At 41.6% G+C, this 18,263-nt stretch overlaps 1 protein-coding gene across 3 annotated transcripts in view; it reads right to left on the bottom strand.

Moving 5' to 3' along the window:
• rev3l (REV3 like, DNA directed polymerase zeta catalytic subunit) overlaps positions 1–18,263 on the bottom strand; it is a 103,189-nt gene that overhangs the window by 6,046 nt on the left and 78,880 nt on the right. For 2 of the 3 annotated variants that reach the window (XM_084737896.1, XM_084737895.1), the window contains exons 14-28: positions 16,758–17,662; positions 16,468–16,553; positions 16,128–16,253; positions 13,950–14,142; positions 12,808–12,922; positions 12,515–12,630; positions 10,979–11,097; positions 9,039–9,157; positions 8,509–8,650; positions 6,668–6,912; positions 4,571–4,679; positions 3,645–3,851; positions 2,120–2,229; positions 536–650; positions 120–257 (exon numbers count right to left, since the gene is read on the bottom strand). In XM_084737896.1, the coding sequence (XP_084594022.1) occupies positions 120–257; positions 536–650; positions 2,120–2,229; positions 3,645–3,851; positions 4,571–4,679; positions 6,668–6,912; positions 8,509–8,650; positions 9,039–9,157; positions 10,979–11,097; positions 12,515–12,630; positions 12,808–12,922; positions 13,950–14,142; positions 16,128–16,253; positions 16,468–16,553; positions 16,758–17,662 (2,845 nt within the window). The remainder of the gene's footprint in view (positions 1–119; positions 258–535; positions 651–2,119; positions 2,230–3,644; positions 3,852–4,570; positions 4,680–6,667; positions 6,913–8,508; positions 8,651–9,038; positions 9,158–10,978; positions 11,098–12,514; positions 12,631–12,807; positions 12,923–13,949; positions 14,143–16,127; positions 16,254–16,467; positions 16,554–16,757; positions 17,663–18,263) is intronic. The other variant, XM_084737897.1, reaches the window with a different exon arrangement.

The following is an 18,263-nucleotide window of genomic DNA, read 5'->3' on the forward strand; positions in this document are numbered from 1 at the left end:
CGTGTGAAGCGGTCTGAGCGAACGATAGCGGGAACAGAGCTGGTGCGGCTGTGATTGGTAGAGAGCTCAGTGAAATGGGGGAGGAGGGGAGGGAGAAGGCGGCTTGGTTTGCCTGTTACCTTGGAAACAGCAGGGCAGCCGTCACGGCGCACTGTCTCAATCCCTTTGGCGTCAAACACGGGCTCCTTTTGGTCAAGGCTCTCGTACATGTAGCCCACATAGCGCTTCTTTGTCTGCAGCACGCACGGCAGGTACACCTGGGAACACACACACACACACGCACACGTGTGCACACACACACACACACACACACACACACACACACACACACACACACACACACACACACACACACACAGATCAATAATTACCTCTAAATGTGTGGCTGAAGAAAGAATTGGCACAGACTGACACAAAGCAAAATCAAAGTGCACAGAGAGAGGTTGCTGTTTCTCTGTCTGTCTGTCTGTGTCTGTGTGTGTGTGTGTGTGTGTGTGTGTGTGTGTGTGTGTGTGTGCACGCGCCCATGTGCTACCTTCTCAAACTTGAGCTTGACAGGTTTGGGGTTGGTTGCAGTCACTGCCTCTGCGATCTCGTTGCCGATCTTGAAGGCCTGCTCTTTGGTGGCTCCTTTCAGCAGAACAAACATACTGCAAACACAGACACACACACAGACACACAGACACACATAAGAGAGTCAGTGGTGAACATGAACCATCACATGTTGCATGTCATTCTCCATCTCTCCACCCCCTCACTTACTGTCATCTCTCTATTGTTGGCTGCCAAATAGCAGCATAAAAACAACAGAAATAATACATTTCATAGAGTTTTTCGTCTGAGGGCAGTCAGCCAGCATCTTGTTCAGGGTGTGTTTGATCTTTGGTCCAGAACATCACAAATTACAGATATAGTCCTCCCTCAGTTCTCTTAGTCTGTGGGAAAGAACCTTGGAGTAACTTTTGATCCTTCATCCTTTGAAGAGCATACCAGAAATATTTCCCAAGAAACATCTCTACACACATGTTCAGTTTTAATGACACCACACCAAAAAGTCAAACATGTTTTTTTTTAACATCACCTCTGGACCACTGAAACTGTTTCTACCTGCTTAAACTCCCACTCAGAACAGAACTCAGCAGCCAGATTATTAACTACATTTAGCTGGTCCTGCCACATCACTCTAGTCCATCACGTTAAGAAAAACATTTTAAAATTGTATTAATTACCTACGAGGTCATCAATGGTCTGCCTCCAGATTATATGAAATAACTTTTAACCCCTTACAGCACAGCCAGGTCTCACAGATCAGCTGATGGAGAATCTTTTAGCCTTTTAGAGCAGACTGAAAACCAGCGGTGACTGTACGAACAGCAGACTCCACTGCAGCTTTTAAACTCACTTTATGGTCGACACTTAACAGTGATGAACTTTTCCTTTCTTGCATCACTTTCATATTCCCTCTTTATATTACTGTTTTATTGAGTTTAATTTGAACTTGCCATTACATTGCATTATATATTTATAACCACTTTGATATATTTTGCACTTTTCACCTCATTTCTTTCATGAACATTTTACTTATTTACATATGAACTTATTTCTTTTATTCTACACTTCTGTTCATGTACAGGCTCCATGCTACTTGATTATGTTACTAAATTTTGTATGTCATACAGGGAAGGCTTACATTGGGGTCTGATTTTATTTTTTGTTTTGTAAATCATTTAATGTGGCAGGCACTTCATGCTTAATCTTAAAGAGTCCAACATAAATGAAATAATAATAAGAATTATGTAAGTGAACTGAATTGCTGCTTGGAAACAAAAAAACATGAGCTGCAGCCCTTGTTTTTTAGTTTATTCTTACTGAGAATTAATGAGAGCCTTTGAGCTGGTTGTCAGAACTATAAAACGTGGAGTTTGGCCTTGAGCTCAAAGGTGCCATCAGAGGCATCATGACAAATAGTGACACTCAGGGTGAGAGGCGGCAAACAGCAATCAGTTGTGACTCAGTTGTGTCTTTAGGTGGACATGACTGTGAGTCAGTCACTGCTGCTGTGATGATGAAACCGTGTCTCAGTGACCAAAGATGAGACGCCGAGAAAAGTATGTCTCACCTGTCTGTGTCTCCATAGACAACACGCGCTCCCCACTTCTTAGTGTCATTGACCAGCTTGATAGCTCTCTCCAGGGTCTCTCTGGCTTTGTGGACGATGCTGTCTCCAACCTGGACAACACAAGAGACACAGTGAGGGACAAACACTGAGGGACAAGATTTGAGAAATACTGGTGCAACTAATCAACAGAAATTTAAGCTAAGCACATAAAATTAGGCACAGGAAAACTCTGGTCCAGATCATTTGAGATTTACTAGAATACTAGAAATGAAACATTTCCCGTGAAAAGTCTGTCATGTGGTGTCATGTCCACTCCACTTCTTCAAAAGAACCACAGAGAGCTTTAAAGATGGTGATATTTGGATTTAAAAACACTGAGCTGCTGTCCTTGTCTTTGCTGTCTTCTATTCTTCTGCTGATTTTTTTTAAATCTAAGAATGGTAGAATTTGGTGGACTGGGGACTGTTGTCCTGTTTGAACCAGGTATTAGACCACATTCTGTCAGCAGTGTGTAGGCAGTGTGTCCTGGGCTGCACTGAAGGACCACCTACTAAACTGACGTCCTGCAAGTTCATCATTTCGTTCACTGTCATGGAAGTGACATGTTTGGGCTCTCTTACATGCCAAGATAAGCAGCAGATGTTTGTGAACACAGTATCCTCAGACACCCTTTAAAAACTGTGCAGTTTTGGAGTTGTTGAGTGAAGAGAAACTTGGTTAACTTTGTGAAACAGCTACCAATTCTTAATTGTGTCTGCCTTCTTATAAATTCTGCATTAAATGGGATACATTAAGTTGTTTCTTTCATAGTAAAAACACTGTGCCAGTTTTTTGCAGCATCACTGTCACAGTGGCTACTCCAGTCTGGAGTGTCTATCTGTCAACATTTAGCTGCTGTTTGAACACTCTGTTTCAATTCATTCCACCAGTTACACTAAATGTAGAAAAATGAAAACAATTTATTGGCGTTAAACGTGTCAAACTTAATAAGTACAAACAACAGTAACCAATATAGCAATGTAGCCCCTCTCCCCCTACTTTTGGCCCACATGTCAAAAATATAATATAATCCAGCTGTCAACATTGTTATTAATTATATTTTTCTAGTTGTTTCACACCAAAACTACCCTTCAATTGAATACAGTTGAAATAAGCACACAGTTCTATGAATTATTACATTGTATGTATGTATTTCCAAAGGAATGCATGTTGCTATTTCCTGATATTTTATGTCCAGGAAAAAACAGCTTGTTCAACAATGTAAAAGTTTGTTTCTCTACAAACAGCAACTTGTCTTCAGCACATGATGTAGCTACACGTTTATTTACATAAAGAACAGGAAGTGAGATCTGATCAGAAGTGGTCACTCGAGGTGCATATGTAGACACATTCTAATGACAAGAGTGAACCAATGTAATCAGAGGTGTCCACTTGTGATTGCTGGGTGTAAACAGGTTCTGTGTCAGCTGTCCTCCTCCTCGCAGTCACAGTGCACACAGGTGATAACACCCTGTGATGAGCTTACCTCCACGCTGGGCATGCGTCCAGAGTAGTTGGCGGCGGTGTAGCCAAAGGTGACGTTGGCGATTAGCTTGAGTCCGAGCTGCCGGGCATCCAGCAGCCTCATCAGGGCCTTGTCCTGCTTGTAGGTCTTCATCGACTGCTTCACCATGATCCGAGTGTTGAGGATCTCCTCCAGCATGCTGGGCAGGACACCTTTACGCACTGAGGACTGGACACAGACAACATTTACAGGAGTGAATACGTGTACAAACAAGGACACAATAAGAAGACAACAAACACCATCTTCACAGAAAGATGATGATTGGCGTCTCATGTCACAAAGATTTCATCATGTCCTGTTAGTATAATGAGTTGATTTCTAGTATACTAACTGCCAAAACAGAGCATTATTAAGTTTATGATATGATACACACAGTTAGTGTGGAATACAGATTTAGGACGCAGAAAGACAACTGTCCACAGAAAGAACTATTAATAGACAGCTTTAGCAATGTCAGGCAGTTTTTTGCCAAAATCAGATCCAGACTGAGCCTGATTTCCCTCTCTGCCTCTTAATAACCTCATTACACAGCAGTGTTCACTGTGCAGTGTGTGTGTGTGTGTGTGTGTGTGTGTGTGTGTGTGTGTGTGTGTGTGTGTGTGTGTGTGTGTGTGTGTGTGTTTTGTGTTATGTAATGAGACTGCGGGACAGGAGCCAGGGAGTGTGGAGCACTGAGTGAGTGAATGAATGAACAGAATGAATGAAGGAAGTAGAGCATGAAGTGGGCGTTCATAGACGTGCTTGGCCTTCACAGCAGCTGATGACCCTTAATAAAGTTGCACTGCTGCAGGACTCAGCAAATGATTCACGCTCAGTCCGAGCGTTCCTCCAAAACAACGTTAAGAGGGTGAGATCTCATTAGAGTGGAGGGTCAGAGGGGGCCGTACCTTAACAAAGGCGATGCCATTGGGGGACACAGTGATGTCATTGCGGAGCTGGTAGAGGAGCTCAGGAGGAACCCGCAGGGAGGTGCAGCCGAACTTAAACTCATCAGGCCTGAAACAGAGACACGTGTGTGAACATTATTCAAGAGGGGAAATTCCCACCTTTTTTGTATTTTCTTGTTACTGTGCTGCTGGCAGCAACAGCAATATTCTCCTTTCACAGCCAGCATCCTCACTGTGGCAGAAAAGTGTGAGACTCTGGCCAGCTGCATAAAACCACTTAGGCTGAGGTTGCCTTTAAAATTTTCATCTGAGGATGCCTAAAATCATCTGAAGGATTTCCTTAGGATGCTTTAAGGGAAAACCATTTGATCTCTAAGTATTAGATGCCAGACTATTAAAAGTGAAATAATTTATATAATAAATAAAAAGACTATAACAATAGTGTTGGCGGTGGTGACCCTCCTCCTACAACGCCAGCGTTAACAGCACTAGCAACTTTTCAAGTTATTAACCAAACATAACCATCTCATTAACGTTAGCTATATTGTTTTATTGAAACAATTTGTGTCGAATACTGTCAATGTTTCCTTTTTTGCTGTCATAGGAATATTTTCATGTTTTTTCACAACAATATTTTTCACATCAATTTTGTCAGTTACTTCTTTCCACACCTTCTGTGTGTGCATATGTGTTATGGTTATTGTTATGTTTATATTATTTGTTATTGGATTATGTGCTTGTGTTTTCCACATACTTCAAGGAGAACAAGTTCTCATCTTCTGTCCACTTTGGTGTTGTTTTTCTCTTTCTACTTTTTCTGTTGTCCATTTTGGAGAAGCTAGCTAACGCTGACAATAATGCTGTCGGGTAACAGTAAAGGAGGATGATGTGAGTCAAATGTAATCATGGTAACTAATGTGTGCAAGTGCTGTATTATGACAGGAACTACACTGAAAGTCTTAGTCCAAACACTTAGGCAAGAAGACAACCTAAGAGGTTTTATGCAGCACTCCTAAATTAAACCCTTCACTTAGGGAAGTATTTTATTAAAGGGACAAACTTAAGTTTGATCACCAGTGACAGTAGGTTTGACCACACTGTAGTTTTGTGACTGGATGTTGAACACCACCACCTGTGAATTAGGTCAAATCTCAAAAAATTAGCCAAAGTGGGACTGTAATCAGGAAAATACATTATGAATTATTATTGTTTCAGCTCATGAATCAATTGTTTAGTCTTATGATACTCAACCTCGGGGGGTGGGAGTCAAAACATAACTATCATGAGAACTTGATTACTTGGACAGGAAAAATATATATAATGGAACAAGCCTTGAGGGAAAATCCCTCTTTGATGGGCCTGTGATGAGGGATCAAAAGTTGACCCTGCTTTATTTTAAAAAGTGATTTAAGTCTATAAAATGTCTGAAAATACTGGAAAATCAATTCATGACAATTTCCCAGAGTCAAAGGTGATGTCTTCATATGTCTTGTTTTATCCAGCTGACAGGCATATAAACCAGACACAAGTGTTTCAGCTTTTAAAATGGTGTATGTGTCTGTGGCCATTATTTGGAGTTGTCATTTCTTAAAGGAAGTTGACTTCCCACTAAAAAGGAATAATCACTAACTGTAAAATAACAGTATCACATAAAAGGTTAATAAATGATTCAAACACAAGTAATGAAAGAGAAACCTATGCTGAATCAGAGCTACTGCAGTCGATTTAGATATTCTAAATTTCCACTAAGCCTCCAGGCTAATTTACCACTTTCTACTCTGCTGAGAATGAAGCCACTGCTCTTTTTTTCTGCTACCTTGGAGTAGCAGACATATGCATGTTGGAAAGTCGTGTTCAAGGCTCCTGCTGTTGCTATGCAACTACAGTAATCCTGGTGAAAAAAAATCTGAAGTATATCCTAACTTGCAGTGCTGACGGCTCTGAGCTGTGAACAACATGCAGAGCTCTCAGCGTGCCTGTTCCATTAAAAATAATGAGGGAAGGAAGGCAGCGCTGGAAGCAGACTTTCCTGGCAGACATGCAACCTAAGCGAGTGTGAGTACACTCTGTAGGTGTGTGGGCCTGTCATGTCCTTACGTTCCCTGGCTGTCCACATGGCCGAGGCAGGTGGAGAAGCAGTAGTTGTACGCGATGACGATGGAGGGGTAGAGCGACTGGAAGTCCAGTACAATCACTGAGTTACTGTAGAAGCGTGACTCAGGCTCCATCACCAGAGGAAGGCACTGTGGCGCCCTCTGCTGGGCTCGCTGCTGGATGCTAGGTGTCACTGGGATGTAGTTCAATGGCTTGGCCACACGGAGCATCATGGACTCAACACGGTACTGAGGGGTTAGAAAGGAAGAACGCAAGGAATATTTTAGCAAAGTAGTGCATTGTATTGTAGCACATTTTATTTATAAATTTAAAACTAATCTCATTTCGAAAAACAGTTACCCTCGTTACATCTAATTGCTGCTGTGCTAGTTAAAGGGCGACTACATCTGCTTTCTTTTACAAGTTTTACAAATGGAAACTTCCACTCAGCTGTTAGCAAAAAGTAGTGACGTAGGTTACAAATGTTCCTCAAACTAGGGGGTTTATATGCAGCAATGTCATCATGAAGTAAACCTATGTCACGTCATGTGGAAAAACATTTTTTGAAGACTTTCTTAAGTAACATTTCGACACTCAAACATGCATACTTTGATCAAAATTTGAATGTTTGGATTTTAAAACAGTTTTTTGGTCTCAATCCTGATCAGCGTCCTCTAATATTGGATATCTGCTGATACTGAGTCAGATCTGATACTTCAATGTTAAACATCGAGCAAACTTAAATACTGACAATAACAATGCTAATATGCTGATGGTAAGCAGGTATAATGTTTGCCATGGTCAGTGTCTTAGTTAAGCTCAGTTCAGACAAAAGATTCACAACTAGACAACCAGAAACTTGCAGCTACTTGCAAATCATCAGTCTACAAGGTTCTAAAAACCTGCCAGTTTAAACCAATGAGACCAGATGAGCAAGTGTATCTGTACTTTCATTCTAACACATTTCTTTTCAGGTTTTTTCTGCAGCTGGATCTAATATACAGTGACTTATGTAGTATGAATGAGAACAGTGAGTGCATGTTACTTGCTACAGTTGCATTTGTGGTATTGGAATGGAGGAAACAAACAACAAGAGGGTTGGGAATTTGAAGCCCTCCATGTGTGCTTACAAGGAATACCCAGGTGGCTTATGAACATTGACAAACTTGAGACAGGTGATCTCCTTTGCCAGTTTCTCCTGTCTATTCCCAGAGCAGTTTTGCTGTTTAGAGGCGTTTGTGTTATTTTGACCAGCAGTTTGTATCTGACTTGACCAGCTGACTTTGCTACAAACTGAGCCCAACTTATTTGCTTTCTGACCTGAAGCCAGCTGCTGTTCACCAGCCAGTTACACCACTGCAACTTTTCCCTTTAATGTTCTGAAATGGTTTAGTCTCATTGCAAATCTTTGGTCTGAACTAGCACCAACAAGTGCAGCTGAAAAGACTGGGAAAGTACCTATTTATAAACCAAATGAACGGGCACGTTTTGGCTTGATGATGGCACTAGGTGAAAATTCGAAGGGGACACAAATTATTATAATTCATCCTGTCTTGACATGAATGTGTGAACTGCATTTCATGGTGATTCATTTTTGAGTTATTTCACAGCAAGTTATTTTGCAGCAAATGGGAAGTCAAACTGGTGGCTACTGCAGAGGACTAATAGCCTCAGTACATGGGGCACACTGAGCTACAGGGGCACCCCGCAACTGGGGTCGTTTCAACTGTCATATGGGCCAGGGTCAACATTTGTAAGCCTCTGATAACTTTAAGGCTTCCACACAGCAAGTGGAACTGGACCAATCAGTGTGTCCAGAATGTGTGACATGTGTGTGTCAGTACCTGTGATCCTCGGGTCAGAACGTGAAAGAACTGAATCCCAAACACGCGGGCCAGCTCGCTGGTCCTGCCGATGATGTCGTGCTGCTGGAGGAGCTGCATGGTGCCGCGCACTCGGCTCACATAGAGGTCCACCATCTTCCACCTAACACACACGCGCACACACACACACATACACATACATTCACACACAGCATAATTGTTAAAATCCAGTGGTTGTATTGATCTTTACAAAGTGCTTTTAAAGGAACAGTGAAGCATATGAAGAAACAGTAACAGGTACTCAGACCTCAACTGTTTCAATCACTTTTTAAGTGTTTGTTGGGAAGCAAATTGCTTCAGTGTTTTTGTGCCTCTATTTTTATTCATGGGGGTAAAAAAAGATTTCAAGGACAGGCCAAGCCACAGGTCATTCTGATTCAAATAAAAATAGACAGAGAATGTACATTGTGGTTTTAAAAAACATCAGAAACCTTAAAATAATCCGTGTTCACATTTCTCATTTCTGTTGTGTGTTTGGTGTTGGCACAGACCTGTAGAGGTCGGTGTTGTGGTCGAACCAGTCGGACAGCGTGCGGGGGCTGTACACGGGGAAGCGCTGGTGGAGTACATGGAAGGCCACGTTCTCAAAGGTGTAGTTGTTCAACGTCACCTGGAAGACAAAAAATAAAAACAGAATCTTAGATTATTTCCTTTAAGTAGCTCCTCTGTCTTTAAAAGAAATTCCATTTCTAAAAAACCCAGACTTTTGTCTAAAACATAACGCTGAGACTGTGGTTGCTAACGTTTTTGGCTTGTGACCCCTAACAATGAAAGTGGCCACTAATCACAGCTTATGGCTTTGTGTGGACATGAGTTGTGAACAGTTGGACCAAAGAGCAGTCTTTCTTTCTTGGACTGTTTCATTTGAAGGACGTTTAAGCACACAAGGAGGTGAAAAGATCCAGCATTTCACAAGAAACAACAATTTGAAAATTAAAAAAAAAAAAAAAACATACAAACACAGTTTTGTATACCAGAAATATATACTTGTTTCCTTATATCTTTTATTCATTTTTACAAATGTCTAGGTCCCAAGCCTCTAGTTGGGACAGATTGTTCTATGAGAAAATGCCCCAGAAGATTGCTAAAATGCCTCTGAAATTGGATTTCCCCCAAATCATCCAAAGAAGGGGTTCTTAAAGTTTTGATGACTGAGCGCCAAATATGGGAGCCAGCGTGTGACTGAGGGCCGCACAGGAAAACCTGTCGTGGGATTTGTGATCAGTCTCATAATGGAGTTCAATATTAAATTCCTTGACCACCAAATTGCTACTTATAATTGTTTACTAGTTGCCATGCAACCAGTAGCTTTCTACAAGTCGTCATTCCTAATCTGAAAGACTCTTGCAAGGGGGTGCAGTTTGATGCAGTAGATGGTTGTATTAAATGCAAGTCACTGAAAGGGAAGGCTTGAAATGGACTGCTGATGAATACTGCATAAAGTGTTTCTGAGGGCACTGGCCTGCATCATATAGCTTGGTTTGACATTAACCTTGGCTTACGCTGTGGCCAACAAATATTCCATGTAGGGGTCACCCTGTGGTCACAAAGGTTTATCCTCATACTGTGTGCTGTCACCAACACAATGTTACTGTTCCACAAACTTTCCTTTTAGTTCAACAGAAAAAAACAGAAACAAAAGGTGGTCAATCATAAAATTTAACAGCAACACAAATTTAGGGGTGAATGGAAGCGGGGGTGGCAGGAATCTAACAATCTAAGGACATGATGTACTATGGTGTGTGCCGCCAGTTTCCTCAAGTAGAAATGTTTTTTGGTGGAAATAATGCCTTCAGGAAACACTACAGTTCATGGAAAAAGTGGAAAATGCCAGTGTCACAGTTCAGGAAGGTCTGAAATTGTCATCTCTGTATTGTTTTTGTATTTCATTTGGGCCACCAAAAATGTACTGTAAAATATTAGTATCTATTCCTGTATGTTCACATGTAAGTGTAATTACGTGACAGCCACTGTAGGCCACTCTGGAAGCCTCTGACCAGGGGATTCCCTGTGTGTTCTGACAGTGAAGAAAGCATTTTTGATGAAAAAGCAACTGAGCTCACAGCCTAAAGCTGAAGAAACAGTTGGCAGCCTGCAGACAGAAGTAGAGAATTACAGCCGACCTACAGTGATCCACAGAGTAAACAAAAATATAATCACCAAAACACTCAATGGATATATGGGGGGTGAGGCACAGTAAAAGAAGCTAAAACTGCAATGCAAAGATGTTATTTCATGGTGCAATAAATAGACTGAATGTCCTCTGCAGCAGCAGAGAGAAATCTAACAGTGGTGAGAATCCTGCCTGACAGGCTGGAGGAATGAGAGAAAGTAGGTCACACAAGCTAAAACTCTACGTGTTGATGTCTGACGACAGCATGTGTGTGGGAGGGGTGGGGTGGGTTGAGGGGGGTCATGCCGGGACACCTGCCTCAGTCTTCATCACCCTCCACAAGTTGAGGGTGATGCGTCCGATGATGCTGATCTCAGTCATGGTGTCAGCTCCATACTCATCCCTGTCTGCAGTGAAGCGGTTCTCTTTGGAGTCACCTGAGGACACGCACAGAGCCAGACAGACAGCCAATTACAGAGGAGGAGGAGGAGGGGAGCTGCCAGAGGCTCTCCATTCAGCTCTGACACACAGACACACACACACACACACACTGTGACACGCACAGGGAAACACCCAAACACACTTCGACTCACACACACAGGTACTGTTTGCACACATCTGTGCTATTGTGCACATGTATACACGCACAAACAAGGTCACACGTTTGTACTTACAGTACCTACAGTGTACACACACACACACACACACACACACACACTTAAACAGACTTGGATTTAATGATTTCCTACAGAATAAAGTGATTGCTCAAAAACAAACACTTGCTAGAGAAGAAAATGAAAGTGCACTCACACACCTTCAGTCTGATTGGACTTTCATCAGCTGAACTGTCAGATTCAATAACTGACCGATAATTACTTCTGCAAAATCTGCAAAAGTGCAGTATGCAGCTACAAGTTTAACAAGCGCCAGTGCCAATTTATGGATATGGCCTGAGGTGGCATGGCCTCCTTTAAAAAGAGAGAACTTAACAGTTGACCACCAGCTTGGGTTTACTGTGTTGAATGTGACAGAGTGAGCTCTGCTGCAAACTCAGCAAATTACTTTTTCTCACTGATTTCACCGAAACAGCCTGTAGTACGTCATTAAAGAGACACTTCAAATAGATATTTTTCCTCTGGCCTGGCCTATATATCCTTCTATACTGTTTAGGTGTGAGTTGCACAGTTTTGGAGATATCAGCTGTAGAGATGTCTGCCTTCTGTCCAGTATAATGGGACTAGATGGCACTCAGCTTGTGGTGCTCAATGCACCAAAAAATACATTTGAAACTCAACAGCAATATATCTTTCCAGAAATCATGACCTGGTTGCTCAAAATAATCCACAGACATGGTTGTGAGCAGTTTCATGCAGGATCCATTTTCTTTCTGCAGTATAATCTACCAAAACTACTCTCTTTTAATGAAAAGAAAGTAGTTTCTAGTACTTTCTAATAGACAGACAGTAGTTCCTGCATGAAAATGCTCACAACAAGGTCTGTGGATATCTTTAGTAACCAGGTCATGATTTTTGGAAAGAGGCACTGGTTGTGAATTTCTAAAAGGTTTTTTTAAACTTTGAGCTTAAATGCCATTTAGTCTCATTAGAAAGCAGGAAATTCTACAGCCAAAATCTCCAAAATTCATCAGCTTGTGCCAAAAAAACTCTCTACAAGCCAGGTGAAAAATATGAATTTTTGATTTGGGCGTAAACTGTCCCTTTAACATGAATGACATCACTGGATGCAAGAAGAACAGCAGATTTTGCTGCAGGATAACTAATATATAGCGCTAATGAGGAATGTATTTACTATTAGAGGAGTAAATGTCCCAGCCCTGGTGACAGTCAGCCCTACCTGGCACTCGTGACAGCTGCTGACACAGATCCACCCCGAGCGCTGCAGCCCGCTGGAGGAGGTAGCCCCAGGAACGCATCTGCACCTCATAACCCACCAGGATGTCTGGGTCAAACCTGACAGAACACGGCCATGTTAGAACGAAGACTTTACTTTCAGAGTAATATACAGTGACTGCTTAGGTTAGCATTTCATAATCCAAATTTGGACTCAAAATTTAGAAAATCTCTTCTGCAACCCACTTGATTACCGTACATTCAAAGGGAGTGGTATATTAACGAACACATACACACCTCCTCATGATGGTGATCAGCTCTTGAAACAGCACCTTCTCATCAGTGGCGTATGTCACCTGCAGCCCAGAGACGCCCGACCTGACCAGCAGGGGCGCTGTTCCTCTATGACCTGCTGAGGGCATTTCAACATATTCATCAGCTTGACTGCACGTACGAGCTGATCATGTGACTATGTACAACAATGCTGAATTTTACTGAATCATGTTACATAATAGGTTGCTGCAGGGATGATTTTGTAGGCCAGCCTGGTTCACTCTGATTTCTCCAATAAAAAGCCAATGGGATTTTTCCATTGGATATTAGGCCAAATTTCAATCCGGCCTCTACACACTCTGACAAGTGTGACTCTCAAGTCAAATTAGCAAACTATTGGCTGTGGAGGGGCACTTAAATATGGGGATGGTGTAAACACACCAGCAAGATTTGGTACACCCTTGCTTTTCTCTTGACAAAAACATTCATCATGATGGATATTGTTATCAAATAAATATTAAAACTTTAATCTTATACACAGTATTCGCAAAGAAGTGGCAATGATATGACAATCTTCTCACACCTCTTTGGCCACTTCTATGTTTTGCTGAACATTTTTTCATCATGGCATTCTGTCGTGTGCACAAAAAATACCTATCAAATGTCTGTTTGAGGTAAAGCAACTTATTACTGATCCTTTGGAAAAAAATGCACCTCACATGGAACTAACTTTCATGATGTTTCCTCCATCTCAGCCACAAAAGAGGCACTGTGCCTGAGAGGAGCAAGGTTTGACAGCCTGCATCAATGCTGACTTGCTGTTGCAGGGCTTTATAATCCACTCCCCCTTCTGACTGGTTTGGAACGACACTCAGTGTGGCAGGCCCTCTATGTCAACATGCAAATGGAGTGAGAGTGGGTAGGGGTGGGCCTGAGATTTGTGTAAAAAATAAGTTCGGTGACAAACAAAAGTTTGATACTTAAATGTTTTGTTCAGTGTGATAATCTTTACAAACTGTATTAACCACAGACTTTATTTCAGGCCTCCAACCAAAAACTTTTGGTTCATTCTGGGTTTTAGGACTCATTCCTGCAGCACTCCATAACAAGCATCTGAGAACAAATAGCCTCCTTTTTGGCAGGGCTATGACAAAATTTGATTTAACCTCTGTCACAACTTTGATGGTCCTTGCCCACCACGATGGCACCAGTCAGCTGGCTGCTGTCAACATCTGGCAGGGGAGCATCAGAACTGAGGCAGTAGAATAAGGCACATATTGGGTCAAACTCTGGGTCAGGCTCGAGGTCACGTCGGCTTCTTGCATGTAGCTCCATCCCCATCACTGTTAGGTACTGGACCTGAGGGGGGCAGACAGAAACCAATGCTGTGTTCAAAGGAGAAATCAATCTGAAGACATGATCGTTAGACTGGGATTTTTTGGAGATGGTGTCTGATAACTAAGAAAATAATGAAGGCTGAAAACTCATCATTAGCACCACATTAGGGTGCTCTCTGCCTATTAATTTATATTCCCTCATCTCTTCACTCAAACTACATTTAAATAATCATTAGATCTCCCCCACAGATTTTATTTTTCCAGCCGTCCCTCTTATCTGATTGGTATTTATTTGCAGTAATAATGCTGGGGTAGCATGGGCTTGAATAATTCAGTCCTTGTTAATGACTGCTTACTATTTTGACTGAGTATTTGAAGCTGGTTTACTGATGCAGTCTGTCTGGATAAGAATGTCCATTAAATGCCAACAATACTAAGTGTAAATCCTAATAGACTGCAGGGCTCAAAGGAGAATGGGATTCAGTGGTAAAACTCAGCCACATAAACATTAGTTTGTGTTCCAACAGATACTCGAGTGGCTGAGCCCATCACCCCTGAAACCCTGAAACCATGTGTGCCCCTGCTGGTCCAGGATCCAATCCTGCCAAACTTTCTCTCCAGTGTTTTCTCGTATTCTCTGTCTTCTTCTCAGTTTTCCCTCCAATACAAAAAAACAAGTGCAGCAACAGGTCCCATAGATCAACACTAGACAGTTCAACTTAACCATAATTCTAAACAAAGGAGGAATGTTGGGGTTTTATTTCTTATATGGCTGTGGTCTGCTTCTGATTCCCTGTAATCTTTTGGATCTGGTTCCCAGTTGGCAAAACACACAGATTTTCTTCAAAGCTAATGGATCTCTAATGATGATTGTATTTTATATAATTCCTTCACAACTAAAATTCAAGTTTTGGCTGTTGTCTGGTTATTGTGCTCTCTCCAGCCCAGTGTAATGCCTCACTGCCATCAGGAGTGGACAAAGCAGTGAGTGTCTACACTAAAGAGTTCCTGAATACTTTTCAAACCATGGCACCCCTTCATAGGTAATTTTTTGTCATGGCATGGGAACTTCAATACCACGCTGATCCCTGTATTGGACAATGATGACATCCATGTCCAAAACCTACAAAACACAGTGTGAAAAGCAGCAAGCCAAATGGCTTTCAGTGTACAGTGTGATTTGAGATCTTTTGGCTGGCTCAGGTTCAATCATTTTAGATGATTGAGGGCTGAGATGAATCTTCATTTCTTTGAGCTTTATTTGTAACACAATTAACAACCCTGGGCTGCAACTAATACTAATTTTAATTATTAATTAATCTGTTGATCATCTTCTTGACTAATCGATAAGTCATTTAGTCCATACATTGTCAGTTAATGGTAAAAATGCCGATTAGTGTTTCCGAAAGCCCAAGATGATATCCTTAAATGTCTTATTTTGTCCACAACCCAAAGACATTCATTTTATTATCATAGAGGACAAAAGAAACCAGAAAATATTTACATTGGTGAAGCTGAAATCAGAAAATTTCTTTTAAAAATGACTGAAAACAATTAATGGCTTATCAGAAAAGCTGGAAAATAATTTAACAGTTATAACAATCATCTAACTGTTGCAGCTCTAAAACAATTAAATAATTAACTCATTATGAATTTAGGTACTTGAAAATTAGAGTTGTCATGATACCCAAATTTTAAAGTTGGATAACTTGTATAAAAGAACAGTACTAAACTGAGGTTTCTATGAGCACGTTGGTCATTTTTTAGAGCTTCAGTACTTTCAATACTAAAACTAACAAATATTGAATTGTTTTAAGCACATGCTATCGAAAACATTACTGCAAATGTTAAAGTCTGAATCTAACTAGACTGAATAGTACTCAAGGACATTTAATAAAATTCTAGGTAACTCCAACCCTAAATATTGGACTGATATAATCTGTCTTCCTTCCTAAAAGTGCAAAAAAAGACTCAGGCTGAAGAAAGGCTATAACATGTGCAGCTCACCTCATGCAAAGCTTTGGCATCCTGCAGGTTTTGCATGCTGATTTTGAAGCCGTAAGAGTTGGCTATGCTGGGCCCTTCAATCTGAGAATTATCTTTCTTTGGCACATTCAAAGCAGCAAACTGGTTCTGTGGAAGACAATGAGTACATGAGAAACATGAAAATGACAACAAGCCAATTAAATGAATGGACAAAAATCATTAAAGCTCATTTCAAACAACTGAAGGACATACAACACTCTCCATGCACAGCTCTACACTGGTATTCTAAAGTTGTTTCCCTAACCAGGGCAGACTTTACTGTGGTGAGAGGTGGGAGAAAAATCAACACTTGTGGTCTGACCTTCATCTGTGTGGTCAGCAACACTCTTCTCAGTGGGTCTGCCTGGCTTCTCCTCCTCTGCTGAATTCTCTGAGAAATGGGATCCTCTGCAGCAGGAATTAGAGCAGACACTAGTTAATTAATATTAATAGCAGGACTGCAAGCACAGGATTCACACAAGTTGTTTTAAGAATCTGGACAGCTACAATAAATTCTAAACCCTGGCACACTAGTCAATTATACAGTTTTCATTAGCTGATTACAGGTGACAGATACAGATTACAGGCAGAATGAACCTGCTGTTTTCTTACCTGCTGACATGGGTGTGCTACACACTGGCTCCAGATCATCCTTGCTTCTCCGCCGCCTCCTTAAAAAGGGGGTGCTATGAAGGAGGTGGGGACTAGTCCTCCCTTCTTCCTTGTTACTATCATGGAGGAGTGAGGTGCTTAGTCTCTCCAGGGAGTTGGAGAGCCTTGGTGACAGTGGTTCTGGAGAGTTCTCACTTTGCCTGTTTTCGCTGAGCCGGTCTGGCCCTGAGGGGCTGGGCTGACAGGACTGCTGCCAGGGAGGCAGCTCTGGGGACTCTGGAGAAGTGGTTTTATCATCATCCTCATCATCTTTTTCTCTGCCCTCCTGCTCAATGTCCACACTGGCTTCATCTGAGACTGGACTCACCTCTGTGGATTTACACTGAGAGTCTGTACTCTTCAGGGGAGATAAGATTAAGGACAGGTTACGTTTCTTTCTCCTTTGGCTCCTGATAATGGAGAGTCTGTCGCACAGCTCAACCTTCACTGCTGGACAGCTGGAAGCAGCTGGCTGCTCACTTCTTTCTGGGTTCTCCTCCTCATTAAGCCAAGCCCCTTTCTTCAGCAGCCCCGTGTCTCTTCTCCCTTTTTGTAAACTCTCGTACTGTTTCCTGGCTTCCAGCCACAGCTGCACACGCTCTCGGCTTGGTGGGTTTCTGCAGGGCAGAAGGATGACCTTCTTGTCACTGGCTGAGGACGGGTCAAGCTTGGCACGCTCTTTATTTGCCTCTGAGACCTCAGCTCCCTGGGGCTGGGAAGATGAGGTAATAGTGGTCCCAGGATGTGTCATGGCTGAAAAGGCCGTCTTCCAGAAATGAAGGCCCTCCAAAGACAGTTCCCCGCTGAACTCTGTTAGCTCCTTAGCCAGTCTGGTACCCACTGTTAATTTACGGCCCCCAACCTCCCTAGAGAAAAGATAGAGGAATGTGATTAATAGACTTATTTGCATTTTTTTAATTACTGTAATTCATCACAACTTCATAAGTACAGAATCACATGATACACGTTATTATTAATATATTATATTAAACCCTATGGATGGTATTAATCATGGACTGACTAATACTTGATTTTTGAAGCTGACATTGATATCTAGATTTAAAAATTATTCTATGCAGTATTTAAAAAAGAATGTAAACACTATAAAAATAATTTCTTTCAGTCATCACCACTCTAGCTAGCTTGTTGAGCCAGAGGAGAGGGGCCAACTTTAAATGGTATGTTTACAAACATCTACTAAGAAATTCTGCATAGTATACCTTTAAGATTATATCTCAAGATATACGATCCAATTACCATTTTAACCTTGCACCAGTGCAGTATATGCCACCAGTTTCCTCAACTGGCCAAGAAGTCTACCTTGTTTTTCATTGAAATCAATGCCTTCAGGAAAACCACATCACAGTTCACACTTGAACAATGCAAGTGTCATGGTTAAGGAAGGTGGTGTTAAGTTGCATTAAATTTCTTTTCCTGTAATGTTTCATACATTTTATATTTGGGTCA

This window comes from Lutjanus erythropterus, chromosome 15 (genome assembly GCF_056507025.1).
Source record: "Lutjanus erythropterus isolate fLutEry1 chromosome 15, fLutEry1.hap2, whole genome shotgun sequence".
NCBI classification, from domain to species: domain Eukaryota; kingdom Metazoa; phylum Chordata; class Actinopteri; order Lutjaniformes; family Lutjanidae; genus Lutjanus; species Lutjanus erythropterus.